This window comes from Diospyros lotus, chromosome 11 (genome assembly GCF_014633365.1).
Source record: "Diospyros lotus cultivar Yz01 chromosome 11, ASM1463336v1, whole genome shotgun sequence".
In the NCBI taxonomy this organism is placed as follows: Eukaryota; Viridiplantae; Streptophyta; class Magnoliopsida; order Ericales; family Ebenaceae; genus Diospyros; species Diospyros lotus.
This window is the reverse complement of record NC_068348.1, coordinates 22,411,607-22,434,329: the sequence shown is the minus strand read 5'-3', so window position 1 is coordinate 22,434,329 and position 22,723 is coordinate 22,411,607. Positions and strand designations below refer to the sequence as shown.

General features: G+C 39.7%; 1 protein-coding gene across 2 annotated transcripts in view; it reads left to right on the top strand.

Moving 5' to 3' along the window:
- The first annotated feature begins 612 nt into the window (after window positions 1–612).
- The window catches only part of LOC127813309 (PHD finger protein ALFIN-LIKE 4-like), a 28,653-nt gene continuing 6,542 nt past the window's right edge, over window positions 613–22,723 (top strand). The window contains exons 1-2 of one of the 2 annotated variants that reach the window (XM_052354229.1): window positions 613–941; window positions 1,120–1,152. In XM_052354229.1, the coding sequence (XP_052210189.1) occupies window positions 845–941; window positions 1,120–1,152 (130 nt within the window). In that variant the 5' untranslated portion in view covers window positions 613–844. The remainder of the gene's footprint in view (window positions 942–1,119; window positions 1,153–22,723) is intronic. The other variant, XM_052354228.1, reaches the window with a different exon arrangement.

The window sequence follows — 22,723 nt, the reverse complement described above, 5'->3', positions numbered from 1 at the left end:
AATTGCTTTGGAATGATAAAAACTAAATGCAAATTATTTTTATTTTATACAAATGAATAATTTTCTATGATTTAATTAATAATTTAAGTTGTTTATTCATATTCTTGAGAAATAATATTTATTTTTGATTAATTGAGGAATTAATAAAAAATAATATTATAAATATTTTTAATTAATAACATTGATAAAAAAATAATACTTATTTTTAATTAATTAAAAAATTAATTGATGAGAAGATTAATTGAATTTAAAATTAAGTTATAAATAAATATTATAAATAGTATTCGAAATCTTAATTTTTTTAATTTAATTACTATCTTTAATTTATTAAAAAATATAAATATTTAATTATTACTACTTTTAGTAATTAATATAAGTTTTGAACAGAAAAAGTCTTTTACAAACTATCATATTTTTATAGATATAAAGATTGATAATGAATATATGACCGTGGGCCTCAAAGCTGTGAGGGATTGATGTTTGGAATGGAAGCCCAGTAGGCCCAACGTCAAGTGTCATTTTCTCCGAGCCCTTTTAGGGCAAAGATAGATATAGAGAGAGAGAGGAGTTGCCCAAAATTATTTGTTTATTTTATTGGAAATCAAATTCACTTAATTATTCAACTCCAAATCCGATTCAAATCCGGCGAATACCATACCCACTCCACACTCTCGCTGGCTTCAATACGTACTTCACTCACTCTGCTCTGCGAGGGAGCATCGTATTTTCCAATTTTCCCTCCTCCACTTTCTCTCTCTCTCTCTCTCTCTCTCTCTCTCTCTCGCTACAAACTGATTTTCTCTGCTCCGCTTTCGCTGCCCCCTATTTTGATTTGTTTCGAGTGATGGAAGGAGCCCAGCCGTACAATCCTCGCACTGTGGAAGAGGTATTCAGGGATTTCAAGGGCCGACGAGCCGCCTTGATCAAAGCCCTGACCACCGGTAACCCCGACACCCAATCAACCCCAAAAATCGAATATGAGCAAAGAAACCCTCTTCCTTGTTTCCAATTTTTACTGTCCTTTTCTCCTGTTATTGAATGTTTTTTTCCTTCTTTCCAGACAGTATTGTTCTTTGTTTTGTGTTTTGAGTGTAACTTTTGTTTGGTTGCTTGTTCCAGATGTGGAAGAATTCTATCAGCAGTGTGACCCTGGTTAGTTCATTCATGCAGTTATTATGGATTATTTCGTATATAACAACGATTTTTTAAATGTGTAATATAACGTAAAATTGCCTCTTTACCTTTTATATCGGAATCTTTCGTACGTTCCAAGTATCAAGTTCTTGATAGGCCCCCTTCTTTCTATCAAATTCTTTACTTCTTCTGAACTATAAACTCTGCGAATCTAATTTTGGGTCGTGCATTTCGATTCTCAAGCTTTCCTTATCCTTACGTTTAGTTTCTAATGAATGGTAACAAAAAATCCCTCTATCTTGTGGGCAGGACCCCTCTTTGTCCTGTTGTGAATGTGTTTCTGTTGCTTATTCAGATGTTAGCTAATTGTTGCAATTTTGTCATGCAAAGGCTATAACTATTTTTTTTTTTTCTAACATACAAACTCCAGTTTCACAGGTTACTTATGAAATTAAGGTATTCTTTTATTAATTATGGTAGTTCCTGTGGGTGGTATTGCTGGTTTCTAGACTACTCCATCTCGGAATAGTTGATGTGTGTTAGTGGTAGTAATATGATTGGTCAAATCAATGGATCATAGAAAGTGGCTTGAGTGGTCGTGGAGGGTCGTAGTGCTGGAAGGTGATTCTGGCTTTAGAAACCGGGTGCTACTACTACATAATGGAGTTGCATAATGGTTTCGGCCTTAACCCAATTCATTATCTCTCTGTAGTGTTGCTAAAAAATCAAGGGCGTCACAATCATTGCCCTTGTTGTTTGTCTATATTGTTAGGAATTAAAATAAACTGAATAAAATTCTATAACCCACAAAGGGATAGAACTAGAGATGTATATTTAATGTGGTTCGACAATGTTCCTACCCCTATAGACTAAGGAGGATTAGAAACTCACTACTTGAAAATAGGCTTGTAGAAAGGAGATAAACTCTCAACCACAAAACCAAAATACACCCAATCTCATCATCACTCTAGTAATTTGTATAATGTTCACTACATCCTGAAAATTAGATAATGACGTGAAGTCATCTGCATTTTGGATTGGGTTATAGAAATCCTATCTCTTCTCTACTTCTGATTGGATCACAGGATTATGAATTTAACATGTATAGTGCTGTAAGAGTCTGTTGGAATTGTTATTTGAAGTTTAAACGCCATTTCTTGGTGAGAATGTTCAACCAGTTATATTGTGCATGTGTATCATTTGTGCGCTTTATCTCAAGAAACGTGATATTTTGATCACTATGTTGCTTATGCAATAATAAGATCTACAAGTTTCAAGGACAAAATAAATATTTGTTTGTTTGTAGTGTTCAACCCAATTCCTTATTTAAAGATGTTTATTTCATTTGAGTTTATTTTTTCTTCATTTCATTTTTAGTTGAATACTAAGTAGATTTGTGAATAATAATTTAAATCTAGTTAGTTTAGGCTAGAATTGTTGATGTAATCTCTGGTGTTGTTAATATGTTCCACAAAAACTGTGATACCTGGTAATCTCATTGGCTCATTGCTATATAGTCAGCGATTAGCTCCTTAGAATGAAGAAGATGATGGGAGTTTGAGTTTGAGCCGGGAGGGGGGGAGTGAGAGAGGGAATTTTATCCATTCATTCCCTTCCTAGAGGATTGTCATGATCTTAGGGCTTAACTTAGGATCAGTTTGGGAATCGAAAGAATCCGATCCTGCTACGGCCAGGAACAGAAGGAAATTAAGGAGGAATTTGAGAGAATGAGGGAGAGATTAGAAGAAGTGTTAGGGGGATTAAAAGAACAGAAAAGAGGGAGATGAAGATCAAGAAAGGGGAGAGAATTTGGAAGAGGAGAAAAACAAATTTCAATTCATTAATTTCTTGGATAACAAAATAAACCATTACAGCAATCTTTTATAGGCATATTTGCCTTCTAACAGCCTAGCACATGCTCTCATGTGTTTCTAACCACTTGCTAAAATATCCCTAACAAACTATTTTATTCTATTACAATAATTCCTTTTTATTGCTCATAGGGTCATGACAATTCCCCCCCCCCCCTTAAGAGAGTTATTGTCTTCAAGAACTTGCCGCGAATAGCCGTTGCTCTTCATTCAATTCCAACCTTCTCTATGCGAATCATCCTCCTTTCTTTCTTTCTACTTCTAGGTCTCTTCTTCTTCATTCTTAGGTTTTCAAGATTAATTCCAAGTATAAATTGGCCCAAAATTTCATTAGGGAAAACTTCATTACCCTCCACTACAAGTAATGAGAGCAGATCTACGACCGTAGTTGCTGTTATTGTACCCCCATTCAACCCACAGTCATGCTCTGCTGCAAAAATATCAACAACAGCTTTGAAATGCAGCAATGGGGACTTGTAGACTTGCCTTGAATGCTCATACCAAGGCTGTTTGTGAGGATTAACATTAGGAGCTACTGCAATCTCAATTCCAGCCAACGATTCTCAATGATTGACACTTGGCCAAGTGTCTCAGCACTAGTAAGAGTGCTTGAGAGGTTGTCAATTGATTGAGTGCCTTCCTCCAATTCCTTTTCCTCACTTTTTTCTTCCTCCTCTTCTTCCTCTTCCCCTTCTTCCTTAAAGTTGGACTGGTCTTATTGCAGAATCCCAAAAACATCACCATCGAGAACTTCTCTTCCCTTTTGTTGGCTGCAATTCCCCTCTATTTGGACTTCTTTTTCAGCAATATCAGATGATCCCTCTGCATTGGCTGCCTTATCAATCTGTTCATTATAGGTTCCCTTTGAAGGATGTAATCCATCACCAATATCCTCTCTGATGCTGCTAACATCCTTCTTGATATTGTTGCCTAATTCAAAATACCCAAGCACATACTTGGAAGTCAACGATGAATCAGTTTCCCACCTTCTTGTCTTCTCCTTCAGCTTCTCCATTTTAAGAAACTCTTCTTTGTTAAAACTTCCATGATAGTCATCAAAGTATTCAGCGGGAAAATTGTAATGACATTCCTTAGATAGTATCATTGCAAACTCTTGCAACTTTTCACGTATCATTTGGCCGAATTCTTTGCTCTCTTCATGTATTACACTTCTTGTTTTCTTGTCAACTTGGCTGATCCCTTTTTCCTGTTCCCTGTTGCTGCCAACTGAAAATGCAGCCTTCTTTGGCTACCATGGAGGCTCCATTCCAGCTGCAAGTGAAGCATTCTGCTCCATGTATGCTCTGCCTCCCTTAGCTTCACTAGTAGGATACCCCACTGAAAATGCAGCACTGGTCCGCTGCAATTTAGGCTGCTCTCTTATTTGAAAATTAGCCACTGAAAATGCAGCATCATTCAGCTGCAATTGAGTCCACATCTCCTTTTGTTATCTGCTTCATAGCAAGCACCTAGGATAAATGATTGCCTCTCAACCCTCAACAGTCTTCAATTTCTCAGTAAGATGAGCCACCTGCCTTCCAATTGAATGCTTATGTCAGCAGTCACCAAAGAAACTGCTGTAAACTCACCTATGTCAGCCTCAATTTAGCAAAATAATCGGACACTAGATCCTCTTCTTTCTCTCTAATTTTCCTTGTTTTATTCTTTGAATCTCATCAAGTCAAGGGAAACAACTTGCTTAGCAACTTGAATCTACCTTTGTCACCGTCATAAATCAGCTGGCGTGGCCTCAATGGATCTTCAACGGATTGTCACAACCCCAAGGAATCCCAAAGATATATTAGTAATACATGTCATGTGTTTTTCTTATTAGTTGCATTTTATGTTGTTGTTAGAATCTTTAATTGTAAGCCTATAAATAGGCTTGAGTAGTTAGAGGAAGGTAGCTTAATGAATGATTTGAATCTCTATTCCCTCTCTCAATACTCTCCCATGGCTATTTTCTCTCTCCCTCAATTCTGTTTTGTTCTTCCTTGCCCTTTTCTTTGCTCTATCTTCTTCAAACTCTCATCTGAATTCCTTCCTAAACCCTAGGGTCATGACATTTGGTATTAGAGCCGACGATTCTTGGCTATGAGTCGGAAGTTGTAACAATTGACCAAGGCGATTCCGCAACAAATTCAGACGATAGATTGCAGAATTGATCGGGAGTAGGTTGGGGATTTGAAGCCGTGATTTCAGATGCTTAGTGGCGGATTAATTTCCAACAACCCTGGATGCGATTCTAGTGACTGGAAAATTAATCAGAGCAAAGTACTTCGGGCTTGGAATTGGAGACGAAGCGGCCAGGTGAGTTTCGACAGTGATTCCGAGATAATCTGAGGGCAGTTTAGGGTGGCGCGGTTTGAAGTGGATCGTGAGTGATTGCCGAACATCAGCGAGTGTAACTTAATGAGGCAGTTCAAGTGACGAATTGTAGGCAAAGCAAAATCGTATCCGACTAAGCAATTTCCAAAATCGGTGGCTTCGTAGTTGAGTGATCCTGTCTAGTGTGATTTTTGCAAGCGACGATTAAGTTCATAACAACAAAATGTTGGCATTTGTAGTGGAACAGGGGCGAATTCAGATCCGATGGACCTCGACAGATCAGTGAGGGTCGGAATTGTAGGCAACGCAAGGCGAACGACTCTAGGAATCTGTCTAGGTCACTGCATGTGACTGAGGTGGGAAGGAAGGCGCGATCGGAAATGGTTCAGAAGTTAATTCCGCAAGCGGCGATTCTCAATTGCTCGATTTCAATTGTGATTCTCAACTCAGATTTGGAAGTTGAGTGAGAGGTGAGTTCTAGACAAATTCTGACTTGATTTTGGCACATTTTATGGGTTGTAGCAGAATCAACCAACATAGAAGGTGGAATAGGCCTGGGCTTCCGACTTCAGAAATCTAGGAAGTATTATTCGATCAAGGAAGGCGTGCATGTGGCTAAGGCGATGAAGGTGACCTCGGTTATAGAGATGGAGAAGCAGTTGGGGACTATTGTTGAATCTGTAGCGATCGCGAGCAAGGCCAGAGGGTGTTCATTCATTGCGATTATCGGCTATGTTTGTGAGTAGATAGAGAGAAGTAAGGAGAGTGTTGGAAGTAGATCCTTGAGCACGTTGATCATCGCTAATTGCGAATATGGGAGGTCATGTACAATTGATTGAGGCAAACTCAGGGTTGTTGATTTCGATTTTGAGGAAGACGACTTAGATCTTGGTGAATCCTGAGCTGCTGGATTAGGTGATTTTCGGAGGCAAATTTGGAGCTGATCTAGGTACGAAATAGCAGGCGGAGCTTTTGGTCAATGATTGGGTAAAAAGGGATGCAGGCCCGAGGTGAATTAAAGCAGAGCAGATCAATATGTGATTGTTGCGATTTTGGAAGGTGAAGTAGACCGACGATTTCAATTGTGCGATTCTAGGTCTAATCGTTGCGTGTGTAGTGAGTTTGGGTGAACTTAGGGTGCGGAATTTAGATTTGAGGAAGGCAAATTAGAGTGGCGTAGCGGGTTATTGGATCAGAAACGGGTCCAGAAGTTGAGATTAAGAAGGCAACAGTTCTTAGCTATTGCATCTTAACTAAGGCGGAATTGAAGGCAACGCGAGGTGAATTAGATGGAATTCTGATGGGATTCTATTAAAAGCGGGAAACGCCAGAACCAAGGGCAGGGGGATGATCGTTTGGAGAGCTTAGAGATGGGGTGTCGGCAAGCTCAAAAAGAGATCAGTCGGAGCCAATTGGAGTATGCGGACAATCTGGATTTAGCCTTTAGCGGGCTTCGGGAGGAAATTGCTGGGTTCCGCCAACAGATCAGTCAGCAATTGAACACCTTGAGCATGTTAGCTAGGCAACCTAATGTTCGCCTTCTGAGGAAATTCACTCCCAGGGCTTCATCGGCACCCATTCTAACTACGCCAATGAATAGACAGTGGTCATAGGATCCGAGGGAAGTGGAGGACAAAGCTGAGGTAGAGGAGGATAATTGGGACCAAAGGGTTGGCAATAATCACTCCACCATTCCAAAGTCACAATTGGACATTCCCCTGTTTGAAAGAGAAAGACCTCAGTGGTGGATTTGACAGTGCGAACGGATGTTCTACCAACACTGAGTAGTGGAAGGGGAGAAAGTGAAAATGGCTGCAGCTTATTTGGATGGTATTGCAGACGCTTGGTTCCAAAATTGGAGCTCGGGAAGGGTAGAATGGAGCTGGCCACAGTTTGTAAATGCCTTGTGTACTCGGTTTGGAGAAAGGCCCAAAACTAATGTTGTCATAGGAGTTCCTAAGGCTGCTCATCAAGTAGTGCAGGGAGCGGATGTAGTAGCTATGGAAAGGGAAGTTGGAGTTCATGCAGCTTAGGAGAAGTATGGGGCTGATAAAGACCCAAGGATAAGGACGGTAGCTACAAAGAATGAGGAAAAACTTGAATTAGATCAGGCAATTCAGGCTGCCAAGGAAGTAATGATAGTTGTTGAAGAAGCTATCAAGGTTCCATTGACAGAAAAATCTGTTGGAAGCGGGTTTTTAGTGTACATCAACAACCGGGAAGTTAAAGATACCCCAATGGGGGATACCTCTACTGAAGAGAGAGAAGATATTGGGAAGATGGTGGGGAAATTCTTTGTGGAAGGAAACGAGACTTTCGCTGCTTTGATAGTCCTCAATTCCATTGGAAAGCAACAGCAGCATCGAACCAAATTTCAGCCTGCAAAGCAATTTGACTTACTCTTTACAGTTAGAGAGATTATGGCGGAAGGCGTGACAGGTCAAATGGAATTAATTTTGAGAGCAACAAGGAATGGGTGGATGGCTGGAACAGGTGCTGCAGCAAATCATGGTACTGTTGTTTTCGGAGGAAAAGACACTGAAAGACATAAGAAAAGAAAAGTAAGAGATAAGAATAAGAAAAGGCGAAGAAGAAACCATATTATTAAGGTTGGAATTGGCTGAATAATAGGGTCAGCAGCAGTCAATTCTTGGGGACAAGAATTGTTTGAAGGGGTGGGGATTGTCACAACCCCAAGGAATCCCAAAGATATATTAGTAATACATGTCATGTGTTTTCCTTATTAGTTGTATTTTATGTTGTTGTTAGCATCTTCAATTGTAAGCCTATAAATAGGCTTGAGTAGTTAGAGGAAGGTAGCTTAATGAATGATTTGAATCTCTATTCCCTTTCTCAATACTTCCCACAGCTATTCTCTCTCTCCCTCAATTCTGTTCTATTCTTCCTTGCCCTCTTCTCTGCTCTATCTTCTTCAAACTCTCATCCGAATTCCTTCCTAAACCCTAGGGTCATGATACAGATCTGCTTCAATTCACTCTTCTTACCCAATCATTGACAGTCTTCACAATTCGCCAGGAATCATTGGTGCCGTTCCTTCTCGCCTCAGTCACTTCGGCTTCAATAACCCACTAAATTTTACTCGCCTGCAGCACCGACAATCACCGGGCTCATAGGAATTAGATGCGCTGAATAGCCTTGGCTTTAGCAGCTTGGATCGGAATTGCTGGTTGATCAATCGAAGCCCAATTCCTCCTTGCACCGGTCACCACCCAATCACCGTCCACAGGCTTCTAGCCCAATTGCGCTCGCCTCTAGTATTTCTGGAATCTGGTAGCAACTACAATGGGTTCAAGAAGTTGCCTAGATACACTTCTTACCGTTTGGGTTGAAATCACTGACCAATCAAAACGGTAGTACCCCACAAAACTCTGGTCGGAATTTCTCGATCAAAGCCGCAACACCCAGCCGCGCCTACAGGAAGTTTATCGATCTGGTAGCAACTCTATGGGTCATCCGCTTCACCTTCGACGGACTCACGCTCGTCTCAACAATCGCATTTCAGTGGTTGTAGACCACTCTTCCTTCGTTGTCTTCCAACCGAACCCGGCTACACAACTACGATCTCTTGGAACTCCTACACCAGTCACGACTTCTTGGCTCGCTTGCTGCCAAGCCTCATATTCTCTCCTCAAACGCCTTTCGACTTGGAAATTAGCAGCCTAGGGTGTCGGAACTCACCAGCAAAGAAGTCGGAGGAATCCGTCTCTTTGAACGGAATCCGCGTACAATTTGGAGTCGAAACTGCTTGCTCTACTTCGATCGGAAATTAACAGCCTATAATCACCGTCGAAACTCACCGATAATCATCGTCAGAACTCGAATCAAAACCACAACCAAGGATGGACTGTTCTGATACCATTTGTCATGATCCTAGGGCTTAACCTAGGATCAGTTTGGGAATCGAAAGAATCCGATCTTGCTACAACTAGGAACAGAAGGAAATTAAGGAGGAATTTGAGAGAATGAGGGAGAGATTAGAAGAAGTGTTAGGGGGATTAGAAGAACAGAAAAGAGGGAGATGAAGATCAAGAAAAGGGAGAGAATTTAGAAGAAGAGAAAAACATATTTCAATTCATTAATTTTTTGGATAACAAAACAAACCATTACAACAATCTTTTATAAGCATATTTTCCTTCTAACAGCTTAGCACATGCTTTCATGTGCTTCTAATCACTTGTTAAAATATCCCTAACAAACTATTTTATTCTATTACAATAATACCTTTTTATTACTCATAGGGTCATGACAAGGATTCTGTCAAGAAGGGCTTCCGACGTAAAATTTTGCCATATTTTTCTTTTGTGTGGATTTGTATTGTCAATGTGATTTTTATAAATCAATTGACATTATAAATGCTATGCCACTGGGTTTAACTCAGTTAGAATAAGGTGTAGTTAATAATGATTCTCAAGTACTTATGTAGGTGCAGTTAATAATAATTTTGAAGTACTTATATAGTTGGATAACTTCCTTAACTTTACAACTGGAATCTAACTATCATAACTAACAACTAACTCCCCAATTGTAAATCAATAAGAAAAAGTTATTTAGGCTCTTAGTTTTGCATTCTAGCCCCTTTTAGATGATTGGCTATGAGTCTCCGATCGATTGAGTCGCCAACCATCTTTGGTTAAATATTCTAGCTCTTTTCAATCGACTAGTTAAGAGTCCTAACTGATTTTGCCCTCTTCTGGCCTTTTTCTGTTGACTGCTTATAAGCCTCCAATGGGCTAAGTTAATTTTGCTAAGTTAACTCTTCTTCAACAGATCTATTATGCTCAGTTGATTTATTTTTCTTACAATTGTCTAGTCCAAGTATTTGCTTAAAATCCTTCTCTTCCCTGTCGTCCCTCTTTATTGATCAATAGTCTCCTCCTTTTCTTGAACATCATTTAATTGTATATAATGCCTTTCTTGAAGAACAACCTTGCTGTCAAGCCCTTGAATTAGGGCTTGCAATTTGGTAGAATGAATGTAAGAAAATGATAGAAAGGAAGAGAATAACAGATAGAAGAGAGAGAGAATCAAGAGAGAGGGAATTTGTTTATTAACTTCCAAGATACCCTCAAGTGTGCCATAGGTTGATGCTTTATAAGACCTCTAGCTGTCTCAACAACTCTAACTACCCAACGGTTTAACTGTTTACAACATTCTGTTAGCTCCGTTATTTCCCCATTAGGCCCTACATTTTACAATATGACATACTAGTCCACTAGGGTCGTGACAATCCCCACCCCTTCAAATCATTCTTGTCCCAAGAATGTTAAAGAAGGCCAATAGCTCGAGGAAACTGCTTCAGTAGATCTGGGAGATACTCTCATGTGGTGTTGTCCGGTGGTAAATGAGACCACTGCACCCTCACTTAAAGTAAAGGTAGCTGCCCTTGATATTGTACCCGTTTCTCTAGCACCGCTTGGGGTTCAATTATCTCTTCTTCCCCTTTTGCAGCAGATGGTAGGTCTTGTCCAACAAACTCAACTACTCCTTTTGCTCTTTTTAGCAAGGATATATGAAATATACGATGTTGGTTCACTCCCGTTGGCAACTGGAACCTGTATGCCACTAGACCCACCTTGGCCTCAATTAGATACAGTCTAAAATACTTTGGACTTAGTTTAGAGACTGATAGGGATGTATAGGGTGGCTGTAAAAACCTCCTTACCTTGAGGTAGACCTGATCTCCTACCTTAAAAGTCCTCTCACTGTGTCATTTTTCCGCTGCCTGTTTCATTTTATTACGGGCAGTAGCTAATTCCCTTTTTAGGACTTCTAACAGCTATTGTCTCTGTTGGAAGTACTGCTCTACATCAACCATAGTAGGTTTGCGATCCTGATAGTGCAAGCAGTAATGGAGGTTTATATCCAAACATAGCTTCGAAGGGACTTCTTTTGATGGCACTGTAATAAGTGGAATTATACCACCATTGTGCTAATGGTAGCCACTTATTCCGATTCTTGGGGTGGCTAAAGCACATACACCTCAGATACGCCTCTAAACTCTGGTTCACTCGTTTCGTTTGGCCATCTGTTTGAGGATGGTAGGCTGTTGACATACATAATCCCACTCCCAACTTCTTGAATAACTCCTGCCAAAATGAACTTGTGAAAACCTTATCTCTATCCGATATAATGGTGTTAGGGATACCATGGAAGTTGGCCACTCTGTCAAAAAATGTTTTGGCCACTTCTCGAGCTATAAATGGTTGAGATAAGTTGAGGAAGTGCCCAAACTTAGTGAATCGATCGACTATCACTATAACGACATCCTTACCTTTTGATTTAGGGAGTCCTTCTACAAAGTCTATAGAAATGTTGTCCCATGTTTGCTGTGGTATTGCCGGGGGTTGTAGTAGACCAGGATAGGGCACTTGTTCGTGTTTACATTGCTGGCATACTGTACATGCCATTACAAACTTCAATACTTCTGTCTTCTGTTTTGGCCAAAAGAAGAGTTGCTTTACCTTTTGATAAGTGGCACGAATTCCTGAAAGACTGCCTATTGGAGAGCAGTGTAGGGCTTTAAGGATCTTCTCTTTTAGGGTAGTATCATCTCCCACCACCAATCATCTTTTGTATCTCATCAATCCATTCGTCAAGATATAATTAGGGACTGCAGTAGGATTAACTACCAATTGTGCCAAAATTTCCTTGAGCCACTTCGTTTTTCCATAGCTTTCTGTCAACTCTGTCATCCACTCCGACATTATAGCTACAATAGGCTGGCAAACTGCATTCTCATCTCGTCTAGAAAGGGCATCGACCACTACATTTTCCTTACCCCTTCTGTACTGAATAGTAAAATCCAGGCCCATGAGTTTTGAAACTCCTTTTTGCTGGAGATGCATGTGCAACTTCTATTGAACTAAAAACTGCAAGCTCTCGTGGTCCGTTTTGATCACAAATGGACTCCCTTCTAAGTAATGACGCCATTTATCAATAGCTCTTAACACCGCCAAAAGTTCTTTGTCATAAACACTTAAGCCCAAGTGTTTTTGAGAAAGGGCTTGGCTTATAAAGGCCAATGGTTGCCCTTGTTGTACCAACATAGCCCCAATTCTCGAGTCACACGCATCAGTCTCCACTGTAAAAGGCTTGGAAAATCTGGCAAAGCAAGGATCGGGGCCATAGACATGGCCTTCTTGAGGGCAATGAAAGCTTCTTCGACCCTTGGATTCCACTGAAAGCCTTCCTTCTTGAGCAGCTCAATAAGTGGTTTGCTAATCATTCCGTAGTGCTGAACAAATTTTCGGTAATAACCAGTCAAGCCCAAAAATCCTCTCAACTCCTTTACTGTTTTAGGTCTAGGCCACTCGCACATAGCTTCCACTTTCTTAGGATTTGTCCTCACCCCTTCACCACAGATAATATGGCCCAAATACTCAACTTTCGTAGTAGCAAAAGTACATTTGTAAAGCTTAACAAACAATTGGTGAGATTTAAGGATCTCAAATGTGGTCTGAAGGTGTGATAGGTGCTGGTCAAAGGTGGAACTATAAACGAGGATGTCATAAAAAAAAAACTAGGATGAACTTCCTCAAATGAGGTAAGAAGATCTAGTTCATCAATGCTTGAAAGGTGGCAGGGGCGTTGGTTAAGCCAAATGGCATAACAGTGAATTTGCAAAGGCCTTGATGAGTTTTAAAAGCTGTTTTAGGTATATTGGATGGTGCTATTCGAATTTGGTGGTAACCAGACCTAAGATCCTGCTTAGAGAATATTTTTGCACTAAACAACTCATCTAATAAGTCATAAATCAAAGGTATGGGAAACTTGTTCTTGATTGTATTAGAATTGAGTTGTCTGTAGTCTATGCAAAACCTCCAAATTCCATCTTTTTTTTTGACAAGGAGAACTGGAGAAGCATAGAGACTTTGACTTGGCTGGATGATGGCTGAGTCTAACATGGTTTTTACTTTTTTCTCAATTTTGTTTTCTGGATAGGGGGATACCTATATGGTCAAATGTTAATAGGAGCAGAGTTAGGTTTGAGGTGGATTGCATGGTCCAAGGGTCTTTGGGGAGGTAAAGAATTGGGTTCCTCAAATAGATTCTTAAACTCTACCAAGATTGAATGTAAGCTATCCAAATTTTGTACCTTCTTTACTATTTGTACCTCCAGCGAGTCTGTAGGTGGGGCTCTTTCCTTGGGCTGATTGTCTTCTGTTGATTCTACAGCTCTTATAGAATAGAGCTGTGCTATTTGCCCCTATTTCTTCCCTACCATCTTCTGCAGCCTTTTCCATTAATGAGCTTGCATTCTCCTTGCTCTAGACTGCCCATTAAGGTCAACTTATTTCCTTCAATTTCTACTGTGACTTCCAATTTATTGAAGTCAAATGTGAGGGGACTCATTGTCCTCATCGAGTCCACACCAAGAACAATGTCACACCCTCCCAATTCTAGAATTCTGAGATTTGCCACAAATTCTTGCCCTTGCATAATCCATGTGAATCCCACACATTTGTAGTGACTGAACATTTGACTGCCATTAGCTATAGTAATAGACAAAGGAGTCGTGGCTGTCAAAGGCCGCTTTAGGTTTGTAGCAGTTGCTTTGTTAAAGAAGCTATGGGTGCTTCCACTATCAATGGGTGCTTCCAAGACAGAGCCCCTCCTTCAAAGAATAAGGCTGGTTTATTGTGAAGTAGCGCTCAGCCCTGAAGACCTAGCCATCTGGATCATCTCCCTCGAAGATGGGCATCTTCAGGCGCCTCCCACGGTACTTCTGCCTTCCGACTCCATCAACCCAGTTGCCCCCTTCGCCACTTCTCCCTCCAACCGTTGGCGTCCCCTCCCTCGACAAGGATGATCCCGTAGGTTGGTCTTCCCCATCTCGCTTCCCCTTCCTCTCCTGTTTATCCCATCGTGCCATTAATAGGTTGAATCGATCCATCATCCCCGCCATGCTCTTTTCAATATTTTGCACCCTCATGACTTCTGCCTTCACCGATTCTATATTATCTTGTAAACTTGCCATGCGCCTCTCCAGCTCACCCACTCTTTCAGAAACAGTCATCCCCACGGATCGATTGCTCTGATACCAAAGTGATAGAATCCCCACTCAAAACTCCAATTTCCTATCCCAATCAGTAGATATCCATCCGAATTACAATGCTCAATTCCAGAAAACTAACAAAGGAAAGAAAGAAGAACAAAAAAAAAGAAAACGAGAGCCAATTCGAGAGGGCCTGCTCTCCTAGAATCTTCTTCAGGTTTTTCCTCTCCCATCTCTCTTCTTTCCACTCTCTTATAGAGATTCCCTTAATGGTTACAGCCACGTGAAGTTGTTATTCCTAACCATCTATGACAATTTTACCCCTGTATCCTTTTCCTCAATTGCTCTCTTGCTTCCTTTCTTACCCATACGCTGATATGTGTGATGTATTGGTGCTCTATCGCTATCCCTTCTGAAGCTGCAAGTGCAAGTCTACCTTCCCTTATTTTTCTTATTTTCTTCTAGTATTAGCTCCATTAAATTGCCGTTAGGCCTATCTATGGCCATCATAAGGGTGAAACAATTAAGGATAACCTCCTTAGTTGTTGAATTGCCTTGTCTAGAGATAGCAATCTGCCACCAAGTTGTTCTTTGTAGGCCTGTATAAAACCTAATAGTTATTGTTGAATCAGAGAACTTGGTGAGGTCTAGCCTCTTTCTATTGAGATTTATAGTAGGAATGTACAATAATTAAGGTTAAAATTACTCCTAAAATTAAGGCCTAGTTGTCTACTAATCATAGCTATTCTAACAGCTAATTGATAGCTAATACAACACTCTCTCTCAAGTTGGAGCATATAGCTTATATGCACCAAGTTTATTACAAATGAAACTAATACGAGAACTTCGAAGAGATTTAGTGAAGATGACTGTTAGTTGATTGGCTGAATTAACAAAGCTAGTGGCAATACATTTGGATAAAATCTTTTCTCTGATGAAATGATAGTCAATTTCTTTGTGTTTGGTCCTCTCATGAAAGACTGGATTTGAGACTACATGCAAGGTGGCTTGATTATTGTAGATTAATTTCATTTGTGTCACCTTGGCATATTTTAATTCTTGAAGCAATTGTTTTAGCCATATGAGTTCACATGTTGCCAAGGCCATAGCACGGTATTCTACTTCGGCACTAAACCTAGCAACTACATCTTGCTTCTTACTCTTCCAAGATACCAAGTTGCCACCAATTAGAACACAGTACCCGAAAGTAGAGTGTTTATCTGAAGGAGATCTTGCTCAATCGGTATCAGAATACCCACTCACTTAGGTCTGACCTTTATCTTCATATAACAATCCTTGTCTTGGTGCGCCTTTGATATATCTAAGAATGCGAATGACGGCATCCCAATGACTATCACATGGGGACTATAGAAATTGACTAACCACACTAACATCAAAAGAGATGTCTGGACGAGTGATAGTGAGGTGGTTTAGCTTTTTGACAAGCTTGCGATATCTACCAGGGTTAGATAATAGCTCTCCCTGTCCTGATAAGAGCGTGATATTCAGGTCCATGGGAGCATCAACACAATCAAGCATGTCGGCATCCTCAAAAATGTCTAAGGCATATTTCCTTTGCGAAATAAGTATGCCACTTGTGGATTGGGCCACTTCAATGCCAAGAAAATATTTCAACTTACCCAAATCTTTAGTTTGTAAACGGTTGTAGAGATGTGTCTTTAGTTGAAAGGTACCATCCTGATCATTTCCAGTGATGACAATATTGTCCACATAAACCACTAGATAAATGCATTGACCATCGGATGAGTGGCGATAAAAAATAGAGTGGTCGGCCTCACTGCGAATCATACCAAATTCTTGAAGAACTATATTAAACTATCCAAACCAAGCTCGCGGAGATTGTTTCAGCCCATAAAGAGATCGGCGAAGCTTGCATACTAATCTAGACTCCCCTTGAGCAACAAAGCCAGGCTGTTGCTTCATATAAACTTCCTCTTGAAGATCACCATGAAGAAAAACATTTTTAATATCTAGCTGATAGAGAGGCCAATGATTCATTGCAACAATGGATAAAAACAAATGCACAGAGACAATCTTAGTTACCGGAGAAAAAGTGTCACCGTAATCCAATTCAAAAATCTGAGTGTAGCCTTTGGCAATCAAGCGTGCCTTAAGGCGATCAACCTTCCCATCAAGACCAACCTTCATAGTATAGACCCAGCGGCAACTAACAGTGGATTTACCAAGAGGAAGAGAAACCACTTACCAAGTGCCACTAGAATGTAGAGCATCCATCTCATCAACCTTAGCCTGACACCACCCTTGATCTGGAAGTGCTTCACTGGTATTTTTAGGAATAACAATAGAAGATAAAGTAGACACAAAAACATTATAAGGGGAAGCCAAGTGATGATAGCTAAGGAAGGTGTATATGAGGTGAGGGTTGCGAGTAGAGCGTATACCTTTTCGAGTGGCAATGGGTTTAGGAGATGGGTTAACATTTGGCTCATAAGCAATTGGCTAGTCCGTGGTAGGTGAAGATGTCGGAGCACAAGGCAAGTTATCAAGTTCCTTGTCATTTATCGCAAGAGGATGTGGACGACGATGATAAACCTGAAGAGGACGATTAGGGACAGTAGGAGCAATATTGAAGGAAGCAAAACAAAGGTAAGGAGTGGGAAAAATCTCAGAAATTGGATGACTCTCGACAGGGGAGAAGAGAAATAAAGGAGATGGCTAAAAAAATGTAACATCAGTAGAGATGAAATAATGCTACTGACGCTTTATATGAGCTGAGAAATATTCTCTTGCATATGTATATATTGAGGATGGAAAGACGACTCGATACGACAACGAACCATTTGATTGAGGCCCGACTATATATATAGCTGAAACCCGACAACGAAACCATAAAACTAGTCGCCAAGAATCCTACAGAAAATCAGCAAACCAATTGGAGTAAAATGTGAAAAAGATGATTGGATTAAATAAATTTGTAGCAAAAATATATTATTATTTTTTTCTTTTGAATAAAATCGAACCGACCGGATGGATGGCGGCGGTGCTCCCATGTGGGCAAGGGCTCGCTTGCTCGCAAAATCTGGGCACCCCTTCGGGCCCAAACCCATGTGCAAAGGAAAGGTATATATCCCCTTGGAATTTCCCTTAACTCACCGATGTGGGATAGATAAAACACACACACATTCACTTACACTCACATTGAAACTCAACAATCCCCCACATGAGTGTAAGTGAACTGAAACAAACAAATCGACACGATGCCGCGGAGAGCAAACAGATAAGTTATGCATAAGATAAGGTGTTTTTTGGACTTGAACATTTCTTAGTGAGTATCTATCGAATTTACCGAAGAAATAGTGAAGCTAGCTCTTGAACTATCCTATGGTAAATCGAGACAATGTACATCGCACATAACTTGTCTTATACCTTCGAGTTTTATACAATTGTGTCCATTTTGGTCATGGAGAATATCCTAAATTCCTGAACTATCCTACTCAGTAGGTGGGTTAGCAAGATATACAAGCAATCCTGGACATGATCATTGGGTTGCACTAGTCAGGGTACTTAGATAGTTAAAGTACACGCTTGACTATGGATTGAATTATACGAGGTATCCAACGATACTAGAAGAATTTAGTGATGCTATTTGGGTTTCTGATAGCTTAGAGACTAAATCAACCAGTGGGTTTGTATTTACCTTATGTGGTGCTGCTGTGTCATGGAAGTCTTCAAAACAAACATGTATAGCATGATCTACAATGGAATTCGAATTTATAGCTCTTGATAAAGTAGGTGAGGAAGTAGAGTGGCTTCGACATTTTCGACATTTTCTTGAAGACATTCTGTTGTGGCTAAAGCCCGTAAGTGCCATATGTATATATTGCGACAATTTAGATGCCTTTATGGGAGTTAAGAACAGTGTCTACAATGGGAAGTCAAGACATATAAGGCGCAAACATAATACGATAAGGCAACTGCTTACCAATGGAATAATTTCCATTAACTATGTGAAGTCTAAGGAAAATTTAGCAAATCCTTTAACGAAAGGAGTGACAAGAAAGCAAGTCATATATACATCTAATGGAATGGGGCTAAAGCCTGTAAAGTGAATTATCCGGTGATAACCTAACCTAATTGATTGGAGATCCCAAGATCTTGGTTAAATAGGCAAACTAGCTGGAATAATTCATACTTGACACATTGAGGAACTTCTAGTTTCTTCCCCATTTCTCTGGTGAAAGTAGTGTGTATTCTGTCGGTGTAAGATGTAATATTGATATTTTGGTACAAGAGGAGTAGTGATAGAATACTCTTAATCAATGTTTATCTATATGAGAGTAAAAGTGGGTTGCTTTTATGAGAACTATTCAAATGGCTTGAGTTCTCTACAACTCATGAATTTAGGATGTTATCTTGGACCAAAATAGACACAATCGTATAGAACTTGAAGGTATAAGATGAGTTATGTGTGATGTCTGTTGTCTCGATTTATCATAAGAAGGATAGTTCAAGAGCTGGCTTCACTATTTCTTTGGTAAGTTCGATGGATACTTACTAAGGAAAGTTTAAGCTCAAAAGACACCTTATCTGATGCATTACTTGTCTATTTGTTCTCCGTGGCGTCATGTCGGTTGGTTTGTTTCAATTTACTACACTCATGTGGAGGATTGTTGAGTTTCAGTGTGTGAGTGTGTGTTTTCTCTATCCCACATTAGTGGGTTAAGAGAAATTCCAAGGGGATATATACCCCTTCTTTGCACATGGGTTTGGCCCCGAAGGGCACCCAGATTTTGTGAGCGGGCAAGCCCTTGCCCACACACGCGCCATCGCCGCCGTCTGTCCGATTGATTCGGTTCAGAAGAAAAAAATACTAATATATTTTTGCTATAAATTTATTTAATATTTTTTTTATTTAATCCGATCAGCTTTATCGGATTTTACTCCAATCGATTTGTTGATTTTCTGCGTGATTCTCGACGGCTAGTTTTATGGTTTTGTTGTCGGGTTTCGACTTTATATATAGCTAGGCCTCTGTCAGATGGTTCGTTGTTGTATCGAGTCATCTTTCCATCCTCAGTCTTCATCCCAGAAAGCAAGTGCCATTTTTGTTCTGCCTAGCTTCGGCCGTCCGAGGCTGTTGTTCTGTTAGAAGAGATCGTTTCATCCTGCTAAGGCAATTGTTGAAGCCTGTTTACTGCCGGTGCAGGGCGATTCTGTCTTCTGGACAATGCTTATGCGTGACTTGATCTAAATTGTCCCTCTGTCGTTTCTTGTCTGTTGCAGTGGTGCTCTTGTCGTCTTATTCGTCAATTGTTGTTGCTATATATTATCCTTGTTGTACACATACACATACTGCCATAAATTCCAACAAATGAGATGACAACATAAATTCATGTAAGGTTTGAGGCTCATCTTCTAACATATAAGTTATAAAATCTAGTTCAAAGGAGATAGCTTTCTTAGCTCTTTTGCTTCTTCTAGATTCGATTTTAATTTCCTGAACTTCTTGATCTTTCGAAGAAGTTGTTTTATAATTCCTTTCGGTACCACCATCATTGTGTCTTTCTTAGGAAATATAATATCAAAGAACTCAACTTCAATAAATTCTATAATGGTGGTGTTATTAATATCATGAATTTTTTATTTTACCACTAGGAATCTATAGGCCGCACTATGCAAAGCATAGCCAATAAAGATACAATCAATAGTCTTAGGTCCAAGTTTTGTCTTTTTTGGTAAAGGAACTTGCACCTTTGCTAGACACCCCTACACCTTGAGGATTTTGTAGGAGGGTTGCTTTCCATTCCTCACTTCATAAGAAGGCTTGTCAGTCTTCTTATATGGAGTTCTATTCAATATTAAATTTGCGATAAGCAAAGCTAAGCTTCCCCCCCAATTAATTATGGGGTAAACTCGAACTATTTAATATGCAATTAACTATGTCCTTCAAAGTTTAGTTCTTTCTTTCAGGTACACTATTTTGTTGTGATGTATGAGGTGCTGTCGTTTGATGGATTATACCATGAACCTCATAGAACTTAGAATGAAACAATGATTCTTGCTCACCACATCTATTAGATCTTAGCACCTTTACTTTCTTTTCAAGTTGATTTTCAACTCCTACCTTATATGTTTTTTAAACATCTAAGGTCTTATCTTTACTATGTAGTAAATATAAATAGCAATATTTACTATAGTCACCAATAAATGTGACAGTATTTTTTCCCACCTTTAATAGAAGTACTTTTCATGTCATAGATATCATTGTGAATTAAATCAAGTAATTCATTGTTTCTTTCCACAGATGAAAATGACTTTCTAACAAACTTTGATTCAACACAAACTTCGCATTTGTGTCTTGTATCAATGCGAAAGTTAGGCAACAGTTCTAAATTTACCATCCTTTGAAGATAACGATAATTGACATGCCCTATTATTACAAATTATAAAGCGTCAAAGGGTTGATTTAGTCCACTCTCAAATTGTATATCTGTTATGGCCGATTGCTTATCACAAAATAACCTAATTGGTTCATTAACAACAATCTTCAAGTTTGCTAGCACAATCCTTATCCATAGCAATTTACATAGGTTGAGTGCCATAGCCCTGAATTCGGTTTCAACACTTGATCTTGCATTATGCTTTGCTTCTTACTTTGCTAAGAGACCAAATTCTCACCTAAAAACATGCAATATACAATAGTAAACCTCTTATCCACTAGAGATTCAACATAGTCTGCATCTGTATACCCTTGTATATACAAAGAACCACTTGCTTTGAATATGATTCCTTTGCCCGGGGTTGTTTTCAAGTAACACAATATCCTTCTCATAGCCTGCATATGACTCAGTATGACAATACATAAATTGATTTACTAAGCTCATCGCATAGGCTATATGATGCGGTTACTGTTCCTGTTTGAAGACCTGGACCAATGTTGACGACCTGACCCATCCAAGGCCAGACTTAAACTGGGCAGTCTAGAATGACCCAAACAGTAGTAGAATGGTAGCGAAATAGTCCTCGGGAGGGGGGGCGAATTCCAAAGGGCCGAAACTTCATAAGTTTTTAGGATTTTAATACTTTATATGTTTTAGGATGTTAATTCTATTTCATGTTTGTTAGGGTTTTACTTCTATTAGAATTTTAGTTGGATTTTATTTACAAGTATTAGATGGATTACCTGAACATTATATATATATGCGCTTAGAAACTAGGATTTGTAATCAACTTTTTATCAATTCAATTATATCAGCCTATTCGGATTTCTTTCTAGTAAAACAGGTTCAGTTTTGTACCTTTTGAAAGCCAAGATTTGGCCATTGAAGCTTGTTTTCAGGGGTTTCTTTCATTGTTTCTTTATACACTCGCTATCTACTACGTCAGGTGGTATTAGAGCGGTTAATCAACTAATCAGATGACCAATCTTGATAGTAACGATAGCAACCAGCCTCTTGATGGCAATTAGGGGTTGTCTGCGATTTGGACAGCAATCGAAGAACAGCGGGAAGTAACTCTTACCATCCAACAACAATTAGAGTAAATCAACAACTAATTGGGCATCTTACTACGAGTTGATGATGGCATGAATCTGAATAATGGGGTGAATCAAGTCGGAGCAGGAAGACCGTCCATTAATCATGTCCTTGTTAATCCTAGAACACCAATGATTGAAGATAGCGATGAAGATGATGATCTTGGTCGAGCAATAGCTAACTCTGGTGGTAGAGGGGTTAGGAGGAATGCGCATCAGTACAACTATTGGGGCAACGATGAGTATAAACTAAAAATTGATATTCCTACTTTTAGTGGAGATCTTGATATTGCGAGGTTCTTGAGTTGGATCACTGAGGTTGATCGTTTTTTCAAATACATGGAAATTCCAAATGAATGACAAGTTAAGTTAGTGGCCTATAGATTGAAGGGCGGTGTATTTGTTTGGTGGGAACGATTGAGAGAGACTCGATTGAGGGAAGACCGACATCCAGTTCAAACATGGGGATGAATGAAACAATTGTTATAAGGTAGGTTACAACTATTAAGACTTAGTGCGTGCGTGTGCGCGCGCGCGCGCGCGTGTGATTTGTCAAGACTTAGCTCCCTCAAGAGAGAAAAGCACAACCTACCTTGATTAAGTTCATGGCTCTAACTTCCAATTTACGTGTCTCTAAAAGTCTCATGACAATAGAAACCTAGGTCGTTACTCAACTTAGGTTGTCAGAAGTTGTACACAGTTGGGAATCAGCAATTAAGTTTCTAGAGCATCTTAGCATGGAAGAATTGGCTTAAGTGGAGACCTTGCTTTTGCATGAGGGAAGAAAGCATATGGAGAGCGGAGTTGCTGGTGTGGAGAGCTCCATTAGTCTGATCAAGGAGGTGCTCTTAGTGTCCT